The sequence below is a fragment of the Mandrillus leucophaeus genome, unplaced genomic scaffold (genome assembly GCF_000951045.1).
Source record: "Mandrillus leucophaeus isolate KB7577 unplaced genomic scaffold, Mleu.le_1.0 Scaffold497, whole genome shotgun sequence".
NCBI lineage: Eukaryota > Metazoa > Chordata > Mammalia > Primates > Cercopithecidae > Mandrillus > Mandrillus leucophaeus.
This window is the reverse complement of record NW_012105331.1, coordinates 948360-968250: the sequence shown is the minus strand read 5'-3', so window position 1 is coordinate 968250 and position 19891 is coordinate 948360. Positions and strand designations below refer to the sequence as shown.

General features: G+C 36.6%; 1 protein-coding gene across 2 annotated transcripts in view; it reads right to left on the bottom strand.

Moving 5' to 3' along the window:
- The window catches only part of TRPM7 (transient receptor potential cation channel, subfamily M, member 7), a 130786-nt gene that overhangs the window by 46566 nt on the left and 64329 nt on the right, over positions 1 to 19891 (bottom strand). For both annotated transcript variants that reach the window (XM_011995753.1, XM_011995754.1), the window contains exons 12-20: positions 17850 to 17984; positions 13558 to 13611; positions 8529 to 8669; positions 8118 to 8252; positions 6965 to 7245; positions 5210 to 5438; positions 3939 to 4094; positions 3718 to 3861; positions 1367 to 1495 (exon numbers count right to left, since the gene is read on the bottom strand). In XM_011995753.1, coding sequence (XP_011851143.1) covers positions 1367 to 1495; positions 3718 to 3861; positions 3939 to 4094; positions 5210 to 5438; positions 6965 to 7245; positions 8118 to 8252; positions 8529 to 8669; positions 13558 to 13611; positions 17850 to 17984 — 1404 coding nt within the window. The remainder of the gene's footprint in view (positions 1 to 1366; positions 1496 to 3717; positions 3862 to 3938; positions 4095 to 5209; positions 5439 to 6964; positions 7246 to 8117; positions 8253 to 8528; positions 8670 to 13557; positions 13612 to 17849; positions 17985 to 19891) is intronic.

Below are 19891 nucleotides of genomic sequence, written 5' to 3'. Positions count from 1 at the left end.
AAAAAAAAAAAAAGAAATTCTTATGATATCTAAGTGAGAGAGAAGTACTATGCCTTCTAATTATTTTTGCAATTTCTTCTATTCTCTAAATGCAAGGAAGAGACATGAAATAATTCAGAGGTATTTATGCAAGTATGTTATAAAACAATATTCATGGCCAGGCGCGGTGGCTCACGCCTATAATCCTAGCACTTTGGGAGGCCAAGGCAGGCGGATCATGAGGTCAGGAGTTCGAGATCAGCCTGACCAACATGGTGAAACCCTGTCTCTACTAAAAATACAAAAATTAGCCAGGCTTGGTGGCACGCACCTGTAATCCCAGCTACTAGGGAGGCTGAGGCAGAAGAATCGCTTGAACCCGGGAGGCGGAGGTTGCAGTGAGCTGAGATTGTGCCACTGCACTCCAGCCTGGGTGACAGAGGGAGACTCCATCTCAAAAAAAAACAAAAAAACAAAAAATCAAAAAACAATATTCATGTAGTTACTACTTCAAAAACAAAGTATAAATATTAAGAAAAAGATTTTCTTCAAAATCAGGATATTAAAAATTTAAACTGAAAACTGAAAGACACAGGGATATAAATCTAAATGATGATTCAACGGCAGTATAGTACATTTTAGTAGGCAGTACGATATAAAAGCAAAATAAATACCTATTTATTTTATTTTTATTTTGAGATAGAGTCTCACTCTTTCGCCCAGGCTGGAGTGCAGTGGTGCAACCTCAGTTCACTGCAACCTCTGCCTCCCGGGTTCAAGTGATTCTCCTGCCTCAGTCTCCCAAGTAGCTGGGATTACAGGTGGCTGCCACCATGCCCAGCTAATTTTTGTATTTTTAGTAGAGATGGGGTTTCATCCTGTTGGCCAGACTGGTCTCGAACGCCTGACCTCGAGTGATCTGCCCGCTTCAGCCTCCCAAAGTGCTGGGATTACAGGTGTGAGCCACTGTGCCTGGCCTAAAGACCTATTTATAACTTACCTACCTAATTGGCTAAATCAGGCAGGTAAAATAAAAGCTATTTAGCCAAGTATATTTAATACTTTTTGAAGAGTGACAGAGAGCAAATGTGAACGTTCAGGAAATAAAACAAACAAAATATAGGCTACATTTTTATAGGCTACATTTCTGACACAAATCATTGTATTTGTAATGGCAACAAAGTATACAGCATACTCACTAATTCTCTATTCTTTTGCCATTCTTTTGCCATTATTTTGGGAACAGTAAAATTACACAGGTTCTACACTTCTACAATCTCATCACACACATAAACACACACACACCCACCCATGTATATACCCAAAACAAAACAGAAAATCTTCCATGTATACAGTAAATTATTGGTAGGAAAAATTAAAGACATACCTCACGGACTTTCTCAATGGCATAAGTAAAAATATAAGCAATAACAATCCATTCTTGAACTGAAGGTAATTGTTCCATTTGTACAAGAACCACAAATGTATAAAGCATCAGAAATCCTAAATATGCCAACTAATGAAAAAGTAAAGGTTATATAAACACTGGTTACAAAATAAATCTTTTAATTATGAACAATTTCAACCACACACAAAAATAGACATTAAATGAACCTTTGTGAATTATCCCCTGGTTTCCCTTATTAAAATAGTTTTAGAAATATCTCTTTTTCAGCACAGACATTGCATTTACTGGAGTATAAATGGTCCCCAGAGTATAAATGTGTTGTTCTACAACTCAGTCAACCTTTAGAACATCCCATAGAAAGGATTTTGTAATCAGGTTTATGTTCTCAGCATATGCCACACAATTCTGCTTAACTCACACCTACAGTATCATCACATATTCAAATTACTGCAGAATTTCACCACCATAATCATCAAGGAACACATATTTCCTGCCTCCTTCCTCCCCCAACCAAACAGTATTCCTAAGAAAGACAACTGAGGCAGGGTGTGGTGGCTCACGCACATAATCCCAGAACTTTGGGAAGCCAAGGCAGGTGGATCACCTAAGGTTAGGGGTTTGAGACTTGCCTGGCCAAGAGGTGAAACCCCGTCTCTACTGAAGAAAAAAAATTAGCCAGACATCGTGGTGCATGCCTGCAATCCTAGCTACTCGGGAGGCTGAGGCACAAGAATTGCTTAAACCTGGGAGGTGGAGGTTGCAGTGAGCTGAGATCATGCCATTGTACTCCAGCCCGGGCAACAGAGCGAGACTCTGTCAAAAAAAAAAAAAAAAAAGGAGAAAGAAAAGAAAAGAGAAAAGACAAGACAGATAGACAATTGGTATTTTCTTAGCTCCCAGGCACTACAGTTGAACCCCAAAAAGTGGGAAAGATGTGAAAAGGCTTTGCCCCAGGTACAGAAACAGCCCACCTTTGACACTCTTTACAAAATAGGTTATAGAGAGGTGATAAAGTTTATGTTTAAAAACATGTGAGTATTTATTTCATTTCAGAGGAAAACCCACACTTATTGACCCTTGAAAAATTATGGGTAACAATCCTCTCATCTCTATCTTGTCTCCATCAGTCCTAGAGTAAGTCATATCCTTGATTTGATTATCTATAACAGGCTAGGGAAGTAAACTGCAGTAAAGAAAGAAAAGAGAAATTCCTGTAGTCACCCATACTGGCTATTTTAACGTAGCCATTCACATGAATGCAAATGTAAGAAAACTGCCCTATTTTCATTAGTGGAGACAGAATTTGGAGATTAGATCAGATAACTGGTATTTGCAATTTCAGCCTCTGAATAGGAAGGAACAAGAACATTTTCACATAGAGATGTAAGGAAATGTTAATGGTCACATGTGGGTGAAAAAGTAATCGCCAAAGAAACAGATTCTTATTGATGAAAATGAAAAAATCTCCAAACAACAAAGTTAAAAACATCTTAATTAAGAATTTTCCGATGAAGAGGAGTTAAGAACTCATTTACTCAGTCCCTGGTTAAAAGTAGGGGCTAATCTCATTTACTGTATCACCTGTTCCTTCAGGTTGGTCCATCACTAGGAAAAGCAGCACCAGCAAGATAGCCAACTAATATTTCCTAGTGCTCATTCTCCACAGAAAACAACCAAAACACATAAACACCTACATTTCAACCAAAATAACAGATGAGTCCATCCTTGTATGGACATATGCTCTTTATCTGCTGTCAAATCAATTTTTCCATAAAGCAAGAGAAAAGCCAATTATATGGAAGGTAATCAAGCATACACTTTAATACGATTAAAGAACTAAGCCACAGATAAATAAAACCATATAAATGATCTGGATTACTTTTCATCATCATCAGTTAACACTGCCAACAGGTTTATTTCAGACTTTTATGTATTATAAAATTATAATACAAAAAATTTTATAATACAAAAAAATTTTATAATACAAAAAAACTTTTATAATACAAAAAAAAAAGTATCAGAATCTCTTTTGGTCCATCTTTTATCATTAATTTTACTAGTTGATTAGTATTTGCTACCAACTTACAAAGGCCAATGGTTATCACATATTTGTTAAGTATATTTTTGGTTCCAATTAGAACTGAAATTTGTTAGTGTTTATCACTCTAGATGACAATTTAAATGAAACTAAGGCAAATGTATCACTCTTTTAAATGTGAAATGCCTTTTCAGTGATCTAAGTTATATCAAGATTAGTATGGATTCTGAACCAGTGGTCCCCCAAAGCCTATCTCTTAAAAACATTATGCTCGTGTAATTTAAAAACATACCGTGTTAAACCAGAATTTTACAATTGGTGCATGATAAAAGGCATAAAACTTTCGTGTGATTGGAAGCTTTTTTGACTTTATTTGTATCTCCATCTCATTCTTTCCTTCATTACTATCCAAAATCCGTACTTCTTTAAACACTTCCTAAAATTAAAAAAAATTTTTTTTGTACAATTATTCAGAACAAATTTATGTTTACTTTAAAATGTTTTCCTGCTTACCATGGGGATCTCTTCTGTTATGTTCTGAAAGTTGTTTTCGCTGTCATCCATTGTCATCTGATGAGCATCTTGAGATTGTGGGATATGGGACATTTCAGCCTTAGTTTTATATTCTAGCAGTAATATGGCAGGTGGAACTAAAATGCTTAGTATGACCTAAATTTTTAGAAACATAATTTTGCATTTTAAAATTAATGACCTTCAAGAATATAATAAAGAAAAATAAAAGATATTAAATATCTTATGATGATTAGCCATTTTGCCCCAGTAGTGGACAGAAAAAAACAAAAAATTCATTTTTTACTTACATGTTGTATTTAAAGAGGCCCAAGTTTTAAAGAGTAACAAAACATTTGATTATTATGATAATAAGGGTATAGGATAGATTTAATAATTATTATAGACTTGTCCTTTAAATAAAATCAGATTACAATTTGTTCAGAAAACACATTTTCTTTACACAAAATTCAAACCTTATAAAGGTGCTATGTCCTTAATTTTATCCTAAATCTCTCTGCAAGTGTTCCATGTCATAACATGATTACTCAGCTTGTGCCTCTATAAACAAAAAGGTTTATTTCTAAAATTTTACTTATTACTTGCAAAATCCTAAAGCATGAAGAAATTGTAATTGCGTAACAGGGTTTCTGTTGGTTATTCAGTGGCCTATGGTTAAAACTGCCTGATTTCTGACTCCTACATTTCTGCACCTTATTTAAAAAGATGTAAGAGAACAAAAAGCAAAGTTAAAAGCAGTATGTATCACCATGACAAAACCTGAAGTACATGTCATTTTATCCAAATTTTTAAAGATATAAACGGGCCACATGTATATACTTATCTATAAGTATAAACTGGGTATATGAATATACTCATTCAATATACTTTAAGTAACTTAAAAGTAACAGATTATTAAATTAGTAGATAGGTCTTGAATTTCAGAATTTGGGAATAATCCTTTCATAAAGTAGTAACTTTTTTCAAGGCTGCTCAGGGCCATAATCTCCAGTATTTCCCATTTGTTCCCCTTCTAGCTCAAAAAGAGGCCATAATCATTATACACACCTGAAAAGGATTCAAAAGTAAAGAAAAGGAGGAAAAAAGAAGCCTATTATACCACTTGGGATGAAATGCCAATCATCCTTCTTGCTCCCTCTATAACCCCCACCATTACCCTCACACATCAAGGCATTTTACTACACATTTAGACTAATTCCTCTGTTCTTTTTATCTTATCATACACTTTATATCAAATTATTTCTAAAGTATACCTTGTACCAGGAATTTTTCCTCATATTCAGCCTTCCCATCCACATATCAGATAACAACATTTGTGTACAGGTGTGGGCTACAAAAGGTCTAAGTCTTGAAGAAACTGCTAACTTAAGGCAGGTTGAATTACTCCAGTTCTTCAGTTCATAAGTGAGCAATTTCATAGCCATGGTTTCATCTTGTCTGAAGGACTGTTCTAATAATTCAACGGCCAACTGACCAAAATCACTATAAAAAGATAAAAGCCAAAATATACTCAGATTAACAAAGTGCAATTTTAAGCCACTATTCTTATATACATTAATACTTTCTACCTTTTAATATTCTCACACACACTTACAGAATTATGAGGCATTAAAACCATAACTGTTTTCAGACATCTGCATCTATTCACAAAATATTAAAATATGTCGCATTATGTACAAGACTGAAAAGGTGAATCCAGAGCACTTTCTCCCAGTCCTAGAAATCAAACTATAATCTCAAAGGCAATCAAAACTGACAATGCTACAATGCTCTGTTCAAAAAAGTTTATGCAGTATTTCAAACACAGAAAACAGTTGGTACCTGGTAAAGAGGAAGAACAATGTGACTAGGGACTAACCTAATTATGAGAAACATCTGAATTTTGAAGTTCCACTAAGTAACCATAGGATCCCTGTTAAGAGTTATTTTCAGTAACAGTTGGTCACTGTCCTCTAAAGACCCCACTTGGGAATCGGGAGGTCTTAGTATATATTAGAAAACTTCTACAAACTACATTTCCAGTTTAATATTTCAATACTGCCCCCCCAAGTAAATTGTAAATTTTTATGAACTATGTCGTTATTCTATGTATGTACTTCTAGCTTCTGAAGTGCCTCCCAGTTGAGTTCAGTCTATTTTCTTATAACACAGCTCCAACCTCACTTCTGCCCTTTCCTTACCAATTCAAATGGAACTTTCTAATCCAATTGCTACTATTTGCAAAAATTAAAATGACTTCTGGCATTTCTTCTTTCTTTTGAGATAGGGTCTACCCTGTCACCCAGGCTGGAGTGCAGTGGCATGATCACAGCTCACTGCAGTTTCAACCTCCCAGGCTCAAGTGATCCTCAGCCTCCTGAGTAGCTGGGACCACAGACAAGTGCCACCACACCCAGCTAATTTTTAAATTTCATGTAGAGACGGGGTCTGCCTATGTTGCCCAAGCTGCATTTCTTCTTTCTTGCTGAAATATTTAATTCTTGGGTTGTAAATATAATAACCTTTTTTTCATAGAGGCAGAAAGTTTCTTTCTGAATTAAAAAATATATACACTTCAATAATTTTCTGTCAATTGTACCAGTAAGATTATACATATAAATACATCACCGTTAAGTACGTGGCACTGTAACAGCCACTCAAACAATATCTACTTTGAATTTTTAAAATGTTTTCAAATAGGCTGGGCGCGGTGGCTCAAGCCTGTAATCCCAGCACTTTGGGAGGCCAAGATGGGTGGATCACGAGGTCAGGAGATCAAGACCATCCTGGCGAACATGGTGAAACCCCGTCTCTACTAAAAAATACAAAAAACTAGCCGGGCGAGGTGGCGGGTGCCTGTAGTCCCAGCTACTCGGGAGGCTGAGGCAGGAGAATGGCGTAAACCCGGAAGGCGGAGCTTGCAGTGAGCTGAGATCCGGCCACTGCACTCCAGCCTGGGCGACAGAGCGAGACTCCGTCTCAAAAAAAAAAAAAAAAAAAAAGTTTTCAAATAATAAAATATCACTTACTTGGAATACTGTTTCAGTTCTTCTGAAGTATCATCTACCAGGTCACTCTGCTTTGCTTCATATGCCATTGAACGATAGATCTTACAGGCAACTAATGCTTTAGCCATTGATTCTTCACCATGTTGCCATAAAAAACGGGCCATGACCTGCCTCTTCATAAGGCAAGCCCAAATTAAAAGTTCATTAAGTGGATAAGGAAAGCGCTTGGTTTCTGGATCATCAATGTCTACAATTTCATCTTTGGTTCTTTTCTTCTTTCCTTCTTCCACAACTGTATCAATCTTCCAGGGAAAATAAAGTTATAAAGATCATTATAATAAGGCCATATGAAATTTATGTCACTGAAAATTTTAGTAAAATATCCTTTACATTATTCAGCTCCATAAAACTGCACATAATAGCATAAATTTTATAAACTGGATTTTTATTATAGCTCATAATTCATTTTATGAAAACGCTATTTTAACAGAAATGTCTTTGCAATAAACATTTCCCAAAATTTAAGGGCCTAAATATTTCAACTAATATTCTAATAGAACATAATTTTAATAAAGGGTTAGATAACATTTTTGTCATACATGTTCTTAATCAAGTATAACTGGAATGAAAGGAGTCAGGTAACCATTTATTAAAACATTTTAATTTGGTTATCATCATAGCTAAATATGAAAATGTAGGCCAGGTGCAGTGGCTCATGCCTGTAATCCTAGCACTTTGGGAGGCTGAGGCGGGTGGATCACAAGGTCAAGAGATCGAGACCATCCTGGCCAACATGGTGAAACCCCATCTCTACCAAAAATACAAAAAATTAGCCGGTGTGGTGGCGGGTGCCTGTAGTGCCAGCTACTTGGGAGGCTGAGGCAGGAGAATAACTTGAACTCGGGAGGCGGAGGTTGCAGTGAGCCAAGATTGAACCAAGGCACTCCAGCCTGGTGACAGAGCAAGACTCCATCTCAAAAAAAAAAAAAAAGTAACAGAATCATTAACTTATAATTAATATCTCTGTGTATGAGAAAATGACAATTCTAAGACATACCCAAAAATGAAAGGTAATTCTTACTAAATCCAATTAGGTTTTTTTGTTTAATAATACTAAGTAATTTAGAAAGAAGAAAATAAAAATCCAGAAAGAATAATATTTAAATAAATTTACCTTTGGTCGGTAGGGCTGTGCTGTCTTAATGAAATGGTTATGCCTCATTTTTTCCTTTTTATCTGCCCTATTGCCAAAAGATTCATGACTCTTTCGCAACTGAGGAGTGCTGCTGGAGGTATTTCGGCCAGACCTCTGAAAATGAGCTCTTATTAGCTTTTACAGATTTAAACATGCTGACATGTTATAAAAATTCAAGAATCAATTTATATACGTGTGCAAATGTGTTTGTGTATAAACAAAATATGACTGGTTTAGGATTTTCATGACAAAATATTTCTAATTACTCTTAGTTGAAAATCTTCAATTTTATGACAGTGTTACTTTCTCCATTCTAATGTTAATTCTTAACATTTAAAGTGCATTTAATGTTAAAGCACATATATGGATTTCCCCCCAAATTTTACATACCCGATTATTTCCACCAAGACTATTATATATTAATCGAAAACGTTTCCTAGTATAGGTGCATCTGTAGGTTCCTCCCATGAGATATTCAATAACAAGTCCTATATCAATTAGAGTGATCTTATATCCTGGAGGAAGATTTCCCTAGAAACAAAACATGTTTTAAATAGATCAGATAGCATTTCTCAATATTGCCATGCCCTGCCTAGGAACAGGCCTACTCTCCAAAATGACAAATGTTTACTTTGTACAAGCAGCAAGGGCCAGGTGCAGTGGCTCACGCCTGTAATCCCAACACTCTGGGAGGCCAAGGTGGGTATCACCTGAGGTCAGGAGTTCGAGATCAGCCTGACCAACATGATGAAACCCCGTCTCTACTAAAACTACAAAAACATTGGCCAGGCAAGCTAGCACGTGTCTGCAGTTCCAGCTACTCAGGAGGCTGAGGCAGGAGAATCGCTTGAACTCGGGAGGCGGAAGTTGCAGTGAGCCAATATTGTGCCACTGCACTCCAGCCTGGGAGACAGAGCAAGACTTGGTCTCAAACAAACAACAAAAAAAGCAGCAGCAGCAAGGGTTGCCAGCAGCTATCTTTACAGAAGGAGATGTTTGTTTCTCTATTTGTTCTGTAAAAATACGGGATTCTGAAGTTCTGAGGTCTCAAAGGTGTGCCTTGAGACAGGAGTATGACCTAAAGCAGGAAGATAACAATTTCATCTCTCTATTGCCCCAATACTTCACACATAAGATGGAGGCTGGGTGCAGTGGCTCAGGTCTATAATCCCAGCACTTTGGGAGGCTGAGGCAGGCGGATCACCTGAGGTCGGGAGTTCCAGACCAGCCTGGCCAACATGGAGAGACCCGGTCTCTACGAAAAATACAAGAGCAAGACTCTGTCTCAAAAAAAAAAAAAAAAAAAAGAGACAATGGAAATGCTAATTGGCCAACTATTCCATTTTCATTGTGATATATATAAAAAATTGCATTTTTCTGCAAAAATAATGCTGTGTTATGTTTCCAGACTGGCCCAGAAATACATGTAAATATTTTTTAACCAAAATTATACTGGCAATATTATAGGTTTTTATAGTGTTGTCTAGGAATTAACTATCACTTGCAACATTGTTTAAAGCTAAGACTTCATTTTCCCATGGCAATTTACAAATGCACTTTTGGAACATACACCATTTGTGAGTTTGGAAAGATGGCCTGTTTAAAAATTTAAAAATTGGTTAATTTCATTAAATAATCTTAAAGGGATTTAATCATCAGATAATTTGTATTTATTAACTAATTCTGCCCTCCTACCATTACCATTTTTTTATTTCCCTGATTATAATGTCATGAACTTTTTTTTTTTTTTTTTAATGTCTGTATTTTTACTGTCTTGGTTTCACTGGGCACGGTGGCTCACGCCTGTAATCCTAGCACTTTGGGAGGCTGAGGGGGTGAATCACCTGAGGTCAGGAGTTTGAGATCATCCTGGCCAACATGGTGAATCCCCATCTCTACTAAAAATACAAAAATTAGCTAGGTGTGGTGCAGGGCACATGTAATCCCAGCTACTCAGGAGGCTGAAGCAGAAGAATTGCTTGAACCCAGGATGCGAAGGCTGCAGTGAGCCAAGATCGCATCACTGCACTCTACTATGGGCAACAAAGGCGAAACTCCGTCTCAAAAATAAATAAATAAATAAATAAAATCTTGTTTTCATCTGTGAAATTTCTAATTTCTAGATAGCTATATCCTTTAAATCTCTAATTTGAAAATAAATCAAAATACATATTTCCATCTTGAATACATGATTTTTGGTTTTAACTCAAGCAGCCTCAAAATATGCTGATTGAGAATGTCACCTATGATACTCATCAATATTATTTATTAAAAATGACAAATGCCATTATATGAACCCACTTGAATAAGAAATATTTAAATTAGGTAAAATAATGTGAATTATCTATCAAATGTCATGACGATCAAGTTCTCAAACTATACTAAGCCATAAAACTCTTTACCAATGTGAATCAAAATATTCAATTACTGCCTTTACTTCAGGATTTATCACTTACAGAAATCAAAAAATAGGGCTTATTATCATAGCCACCAAATCAAACTGATGTGAAATGACCAGAATAGGCAAATCATTAGATTAATAGTTATCCTAGGAGGGGGACGGAAGTGGGGAGTAGAGAAGGAGAAGAAATGAGGAGTGACCGCTAAAGGGTACAGGGTAACTTTTTGAAGTATTATAAATGCTCTAAAGTTAGACTGTGGCAATGGTTGCACAACTCTGTGAATAAAGTCAAAAAAGTATGCTTTTTTTTTTTGAGACAAAGGATCTTGCTGTGTTGTCCAGGCTGGAGTGCAATGGCACAATCTCAGCTTGCAGCAACCTCCGCTTCCTAGGTTCAAGCAATTCTTCTGCCTCAGCCTCCTGAGTAGCTGGGACTACAGGCACACGCCACCACGCCTGGCTAATTTTTGTATTTTTAGTAGAGACAAGGTTTCACTACTTTGGCTAGGCTGTTCTTGAACTCCTGACCTCAAGCCACCACGCCTGGCCAATATGCACTTTAAATGAACGAATTTTGTAATTTGTGAAATACATTTCAATAAAGCTATAAAGAAAAGCACACGTGAGCTGGGCGTAATGGCTCACACCTGTAATCCCAGCAGTTTGGGAGGCCGAGGTGGGTGGATCACCTGAGGTCAGGGGTTCAAGACCAGCCTGGCCAACATGATGAAACCCTACCTCTACAAAAAAAATAATAACAATAATAAATAAATAAATAAGCCGGGTGTGGTGGTACACACCTGTAGTGCCAGCTACTTGGGAGGCTGATAGGAGAACTGCTTGAACCTGAGAGGCAGTGGGTGCAGTGAACTAAGATCGTGCCATTGCACTCCAACCTGGGCAACAGACCAAGACTCCATCTCAAAAAAAACAAAATCAGCCAGGCGTGGTGGCAGACACCTGCAATCCTAGCTACTCAGGAGGCTGAGGCAGGAGAATCACTTGAACCCGGGAGACGGAGGTTGCAGTGAGCCGAGATCGCGCCACCGTACTCCAGCCTGGGCAAGAAAGGGCAAAACTTCATTTCCAAAAAAAAATTTTTTTAAAATAAAATGTCTCGGTTCTTCCTATGGGATAGTTTAGTATTAAATCAGTTACAAAATAATGAAAATGAAAACAGAAAATGACATTTTTAAAAAACATCCTCAAGGCTGTTAAAAATGACATTTCTAATGTCATTCTTTTTTCTTAAGACAGGGCCTTGATGTGTACCCAGACTGGAGTACAGTGGCTCAATGACAGCTCACTGCGGGCTCAAGTGATCCTCCCTCAGTGCCCCCCACACCCCCACCAATCATTTGGGACTACAGGGAGGTGACAACATGCCAGGCTAATTTTTAATTTTTTTGTAGAGACAAGGTCTCGCTTTGTTGCCCAGGCTGGTCTCGAACACTTTCTCTCTGGCGATCCTCCCACCTCAGACTACCAAAGTGCTGGTATTACGGGTATGAGCCACCAGGTCTGGCCTTCGATGTGTTTAATAATGCACTCATATTAAGTAGCAAGTAAAAGCTGAAATAAATAATTCTAAACAAAATTTAAGTTTAGAAACTTAGAAGATATTTTAACCAAATAAATATAAATACTATTTTATCAAGGAAAACAAAACTGTATTGAACACCAATATAAATGGCTATAAAAGTGGTGATAAATGTTTAAAACTTTCAGTTCACAAACAATCCTGATAGGAGAGAAGAGGAATAAGAGTACATCAATTTAGTGGCCACAGAATAGCCTGAGATCATGAGAGTGTTATACATTCATCACTACCAATACTAGATTTTGTTTTACTTTTAAAAATGTTAAAGCGATTTATATATATTTAGGGTTACAAGTATAGATTTCTTACATGCATGTGTTATGTAGTGGTGAAGACTAGGCTTTCAGTGTACCTATTACCTGAATGGTGAATAGTGTACTCACAGGTAAATTGTTCAACCCTCACCCCCCAACCCAACCTCCCACCTTTTGTTAAGTCTCCAGTGTCTATCATTCCACTCTATGTCCACAGGTACCCATTGTTTGGCTCCAACTTACAAGTGAAAACGTGGTATTTGACTAAGTTATTTCACTTAGGATAATGAACCTCTAGTTCCATTCACATTGCCACAAAGGACATGATTTCATTCTTCTGTATGGCTGAGTAGAAACACTACATTTTTTTTTTAAGGGGAGAGAGCTTTTCAGTATTTCTACTGGCAATTTTTTTTAAGGGGAGAGAGCTTTTCAGCATTTTTACTGGCAAAGTCTGCCATTAAGATCATGACCCTGTCCTCAATTTCCTTATTCAGTATCCTTTACATTCGGACAATTTTCTAAGGAACAAATTTCTGCTGAAGATAGAGGAAAAAAGATACATTCTATCAACAGTCTTTCTTTTATGAACCAATGAGCTTTATACATCATATTCTATCTTGGATGACCAGAAGCTCAATAGCTTTTTTTTTTTTTTTTTTTAAAGACAGAGTCTCACTCTGTTCCCAGGCTGGATTGCAATGGCAAGATCATGGCTCGTGGCAGCCTCCACCTCCTGGCCTCAAGCGATCCTCCCACCTCAGCCTCCCGAGTAGCTGGTACTACAGGTGTGCACCACCATGCCCAGGTAATTTTTTTAACTTTTTGTAGAGATGTGATTTCAGCATGCTGCCCAGGCTGGTCTCGAACTCCTGGGCTCAAGCAATCCACCAGTCTCAACCTGCCGAAATGCTGGGATTATAGGTTTGAGCCTCCCATGCCTGGCAGTGGTCTTAATTTCATAAATTCTCTTTTTTTCTTGTTTTCTGATACATTATGCTCTTTACTCCTCTCTTACCACAAATTCAGCCCATATTTTATCTTGTTCTGTAAACTAATTTTATTGGTATTTCCAAAATGTATTTAAATGCTTTAAAAAAAAAAAGATGAAATATAAATGATTTTTTAAAATAACATTTTTCAAAAGCAAAAATAATCTTTTACCTGTTTGACGTCTCGAACAAGATGAAACAGCATTGGATTAGTTGGACCTTGTTTCTTTAGGGAGAAAAAGTTACAGCAAACTATTATTTTTCTTCTAAAATAATTTAAAGTTTACAGGATTTTTGAGAACCTCCTTATATAAATTACACTGTTTTGGAGTTATTTCCTTAAGTTCTATCCATAAAGTAGAACAACAAAGAATTGTCACGTTTACTGCCAAAAAACAAATAATCTTAGAGTATCACTAAAATGATACATTCTTTTTTGTTTCATAAAAGTCATGTCAACACTGTAACTTTACAACTGTACCTTAAATTTAAATTTACATTTATTTCATTGATAATGGCGCCGTACAATACCTTTCTTCTTGTTAAAATGTCTGTTCCTCTGTTCCATCACTAATAAAGTCATATTGAGACTTTAAATATTTTGAGTAACAAGTCTTTTAACACAAGCTTGTCCAACCTGTAGCCCACGGGCTGCATACAGCCCAAGAAGGCTTTGAATGCGGCCCAGCACAAATTTGTAAACTTTCCTAAAACATTGAGTTTTTTTCCAATTTTTTTTTTAAGCTCATCAGCTATCATTAGTGTATTTTATGTATGGCCCAAGACAATTCTTCTTCCAATGTGGCTCAGGAAAGCCAAAAGATTGGACATCCCTGATTTAACATTTATATATGCCATAATTTTGCCATTATCTTACTTCTCTTAATATATAATGTTAGAGTGGACTAATCGCAAGTTCCACCTTTCTAGTAATCTCATTTTGATGGCAGTCTGTATTTTGAAAAAATAGCCAAATATCTATTCTCCTCGACCAAGAAGGAAGTAAATGGCTCAAAAAGACCTGAGGTAGTCATTTGACCCGTCTGAAATTTAATGCAATGAATTCCAGGTGACACAAATCAAGAGACTTCTAAATACTTTAAATCCTATTGTTTAAAAGAATTATCAAATGGGATTTAATGCCACCCGTGTATTGATACTTTATATGATAAGTTATTATAGTAATCAACTCAATCTACTTTTCTATTTTGATCACATCTACTTTGTAAAATGTTTTAAAATTTAACTGGGTGCACCTACCATTATTTCTTTTTTTTTTTTTGAGTTGGAATCTCGCTCTGTCGCCCAGGCTGGACTGCAGAGGTGCAATCTCGGCTCACTGCAAGCTCCGCCTCCTAGGTTCACGCCATTCTCCTGCCTCAGCCTCCCAAGTAGCTGGGACTACAGGTGCCCGCTGCTACCACACCCTGCTAACTTTTTTGTATTTTCAGTAAAGACGGGGTTTCACTGTGTTAGCCAGGATGGTCTCCTGCCTCAGCCTCCCAAAGTGCTGGGATTACAGGCGTGAGCCACCGCACCCGGCCATATACCATTATTTCTTTGGAGAAAAAGTTATTTTCTTTTATATTCCTGGATTTCAAATTCTATATAATATCTAAGATAACTACAATTGACATTGCATATAAATTATATTTTACTTTGCTCTGTCTTCTTTTTACAATATTTATTTAGGGCCGGGCACGGTGGCTCAAGCCTGTAATCTTAGCACTTTGGGAGGCCGAGGCGGGTGGATCACCTGAGGTTGGGAGTTCGAGACCAGCCTGACCAACACGGAGAAACCCCGTTTCTACTGAAAAAACACAAAATTAGCCCAGTGTCGTGGCACATGCCTGTAATCCCACCTACTCGGGAGGCTGAGGCAGAAGAATCGCTTGAACCCGGGAGGCGGAGGTTGTGGTGAGCCAGAGGTTGTGGTGAGCCGAGATCACGCCACTGTGCTCCAGCCTGGGCAACAAGAGTGAAACTCCATCCCCCAAAAAATAAAAAATTTAAAAAAAAACAACAACAATATTTATTTAGTCTATCCACTCAGGGGCTAAGTTCTCTCTGCCAATTCTCCCCCACAGGTTAACTTTTTAAAATAAGAGTTTCTTCTTAGTAAGAAGCATCTCATATTTTGGGAGTATTGGGGAATTTCATTGCATTTTTCTCCAACGGTATATAATCATATGCAAAGGCACTTAGAATTTTTTAAATTCTATTTTATCCTGCTCTATTAAATGCTTATCCATTAAAAATAAACTGTTAGTAAATAATAAATGTACTTTAACATAGTAATTCTCAAAGTGTGACCTGGGGACACCTGAGGCCCCCATGATTCCTTTGGGAGTTCCATGAGATCAAGACTTTTTTCCTAATCATATTAAAATTGTATTTGTATTGTTTCATTCTTATTCTCTCCGTGTTTGGTGAAGTTTTCCAGAAGCTTTCTGATGTGTGATATTGTGAGATTAAATTCAGAAGCAAATATGAGAATCCAGCTGCTTTTATAAGGCTAGACTTTAAAGACATTTGCAAAAATGTTTTCCTCTCCTCAGCAATTTTTCTGTTTTCTTTAAAAATAAAAACATAGCAGGCTGGGCGCGGTGGCTCATGCCTGTAATCCCAGCACTTTGGCAGGTCGAGGCGGGTGGATCACCTTAGATCAGGAGTTCAAGACCAGCCTGGCCAACATGATGAAACCTCATCACTACTAAAAATACAAAAATTAGCCGGGTGTGGTGGTGGACATCTCTAATCCTAGCTACTCGGGAGGCTGAGGCAGGAGAATCACTTGAATCTGGGACGTGGAGGTTGCAGTGAGCTGAGATTGTGCCATTGCACTCCAGCCTGGATGACCAGAGCAAAACTCCGCCTCAAAAAAATAAATAAAAATAAAAACGTATCAGGCAGAAGGTGCTAATTTAAGAAAAAAGAAATACAAATAACAAATATTTATGTTAACATGGGATAAGTTTAGAAATTTTAAGTAAACATAATTGCTACTTTAATAAAAACAAATATTTTTTAAAACTCGCATTTTTACATTCTAAAATACCAACACACATAAACAAAACCTCTTTAGAAAAGCTCTCTGAAGTTCTTGATAATTTTAATGTAAAGGAACCCTGAAATTAAAAAGTTTGAGAACCACTACTTTATCATGTTGCAAGCCCTTAAATGTTTTAAAACTTCATCAATAATTCATGCTAAAAGTAACTACAGTATTTTCTTAAGACCTTTGAGTTACATAATTTAAAAATTACTTGCCTTGCTAATGGGATCAATGTTTATTTTTATTATTTTACACTGCTTTATATTTCAGGGATAAACCTGACTACAGCACAATGAATAATCCTTTTAATTTTTACATCTATCCACTAGGGACAGTAAAATGTCAACAAAGTTCAATGCAAATGTGCTATGCACTATTAAAAGAAAATAATGGAGGCTGGGCCTGGTGGCTCATGCCTGTAATCCCAGCGCTTTGGGAGACTGAGGCGGGCAGATTATGAGGTCAAGAGACCAAGACCATCCTGGCCAACATGGTGAAACGCCGACTGTACTAAAAATACAAAAATTAGCTGGGTGCAGTGGCACATGCCTGTAGTCCCAGCTACTTGGGAGGCTGAGGCAGGAGAATCACTTGAAACAGGGAGGTGGAGTTTGCAGAGAGCCAAGATGGCGCCACTGCACTCCAGCCTGGCGACAGAGCGAGACTCCATCTAATAAAAAAAAAAAAAAAAAAGTTTTTATTTTTAGTAAATAGTAGGTAGACATTTACCATCTTATTGCCGCCGTTCCCCTCTCCCCCAGGATTTGGGGAGCAATAAAAAGGCCAAGTGAGAAAAGTAGCTGGGGCAATATATGAAGATCTTTGAAAATCAAGTTAAGGATTTGGGTAGTAAATTCATATTCATCAGAAAACCACTAAGAAGGGTAGTATATCTTCAATGCTAATGATAATAAAAATTTGGAATAAAATGAGAAAGTCTTTGTGACAAGAATAATAAGTTTTCAGGAGTCCTTTACCAAAAAAATGAAAACAGTATGTAAGCTAAAAGGGGTATACCATGAGGTCAAACAATGAATGTAAAAAAAGAGCAAAAGCAATGCATAATTCCTCCATTAGACAACAGAGTCAAAAGAAACATAATCACCCTATAATTAAGAAGTTGATCCTATAGTTTTAAAAAGGGGTGAGGGGAGGGAAAGGGAGACAGATAGGAAAGAGAGGTAGGCTTAATAGCCCTATGTGAGTATGGTGACAGGGAATGGGTTCTAAAAACAAGGAAAGGGTTTCAGACTGCAATACAACCAATCCATACTAAGACTGGCTATAATTTTTTCATATAACTGAGGAAGACATTAAGGGTTTTATCAATAGGAACGGCTATATTCAGGTAAAGTAACATTTCCCAAAAGATAAAATGTAGTCAATAAAGAATTTTAACGTAGACTTACAGTGTTGTAAAGTTCTTCCAGTCTTGGAATGGTAAGGAATTTATGCATGCTTACTCCATTTTCAATAAGAAGTTTTACAAATGCAACTCTATCCATTACAAGAGCATCAAGCATAGCTTGTTCCAAGGATCCAACCTAGGAGTATCAAATTTAATAAGTATATAGTTCACATATTCTAATTATACAAACACTTTTAAATGTTAAGTCCTTAGGATTTATATTTAATTTGTTCCCAACAGTTTTAGAACAAAATTAGAAAGATGCAACACAGTAAAAAGCTAGTAAGACTTTAGGTGTTGAGGGAATAGATTAAAAGACCTCTCTAGAACAACATTTCTTAAAGAATATTCCACAAACACTACTTCTGTAGGAGAATAAATGTTACATGGGGGAAAAAACAGAATCCATCATCAATTAAATCTCGGGAAAGAATACCTTAAAGCAATGCTCTCGGTGTTTAGGGAAGGTTTTGTGGTAAGGATTATTTCAATAATTGAGTGCTGTTACTAACATTTAATGGGTAGGGTCAAGGGACACCAGAAATCAAGCAATATGCTGGAGAATTCTACTCAGAAAGAAACTATCCCGCATCCCACACAACTTTTTATTATCCTGTTAGATGTTCATGAGTGAAAAACCAGTAATTCTGCCTTACAAATGAACACTAAGTATTTCATCATGGTTTTTGTTCTACAATGAATTTTCCAAAAATACAACCACCAGATAAGTCAGGCAAGATTGTACTTAGTTTTCTTCAGAACTTTAAAAGAAATCATTCATCATTAGGGAAAAGAAATCACTTGACAGCAGTACAACTTATGTCATTTGTGCTTACTATAACACATCTGTATCATTCAGCATTTGTAGCGGTCCTTTATATATTAAAGCCTATTTTATAGACTTCAACAGACTTTCAAATCAAATACTGGTAAATCAGTAGAGACACAAAATGTAGGTATTTCACTGAGTTTTATTAATAAATATTGTTTTAATACAGTCTGTATATTTTTTAATATTTTGTATATTTCTGTGTATTTTTTAAAATTTAGTACCACATTACTAAAAACATCTTTGTGGCAAAAATCAATACAAAACCACTGGTTTTTTTACCCATTATTTTCCAATCTTATTCTATCTTCAGAGGTTTAACACACAACTACACAACTTCTCTAGAGGAACTTGTATTACCATTTCTTTCTCCAATCTATCTTCAATTTACATCACCTAGCAAGGATATAGTCTTTATGATATTTTCAGTATATACTTTCCATTTTTTCAGACGGGGTCTCATTCTGTCACCCAGTGGCACAATCATAGCTCACTGCAGCCTCAAACTCAGGGGTTCAAGGGATGTTCCCACCTCAGCCTCCCACGTAGCTAAGAACTACAGGTGTGCACCCCTGTACCTGCCTTTTTTCTTTTTCTTTTATTTTTTTAAATACGGACAGGTCTCAAACTCCTGGCCTCAAGTGATCTTCCTACCTCAGCCTCCCACAGTACTGGAATTAAGAGGCATGAGCCACCACACCTAGGCCTATTTTAAGTACATACTGATGAAATGTATGCCTTTTACATGATGGCATTTAAAGATACAAGGTATGTTTTCTGTGACATTTTTCAATACTCAATTCTGTCACAAGGAAAATATTTTCACATGCTTAAAAATAAGGCCTGATTTCCAAGAAAATAATACTTATTAGTTTTCTCTACATTAATAGGCTGTAGTTTATCATGGCATGTCACTACTATTTTACTTCAGATTATTTCCTTCTTTCTCTTATCACATACAAATAATCCTGATGTTATTACTTATTCTAACAGTAATATTCTAACATTATTCTAGTGCCCACTTGATCTTTCTTTGTCCTACACTTGCAAAGGATGTTTATCTGTTCCCCAGGATATTTAAGTTACCAACAACATACTTGTATTAGTATGTATAACTGCAGCATTTACACTCATTATAACTGCAGGCATCTGACTTATTATGTGTTTTATATTGCCAGTCTTGAACATTTGTATACTGAAATATTTATTTTTTA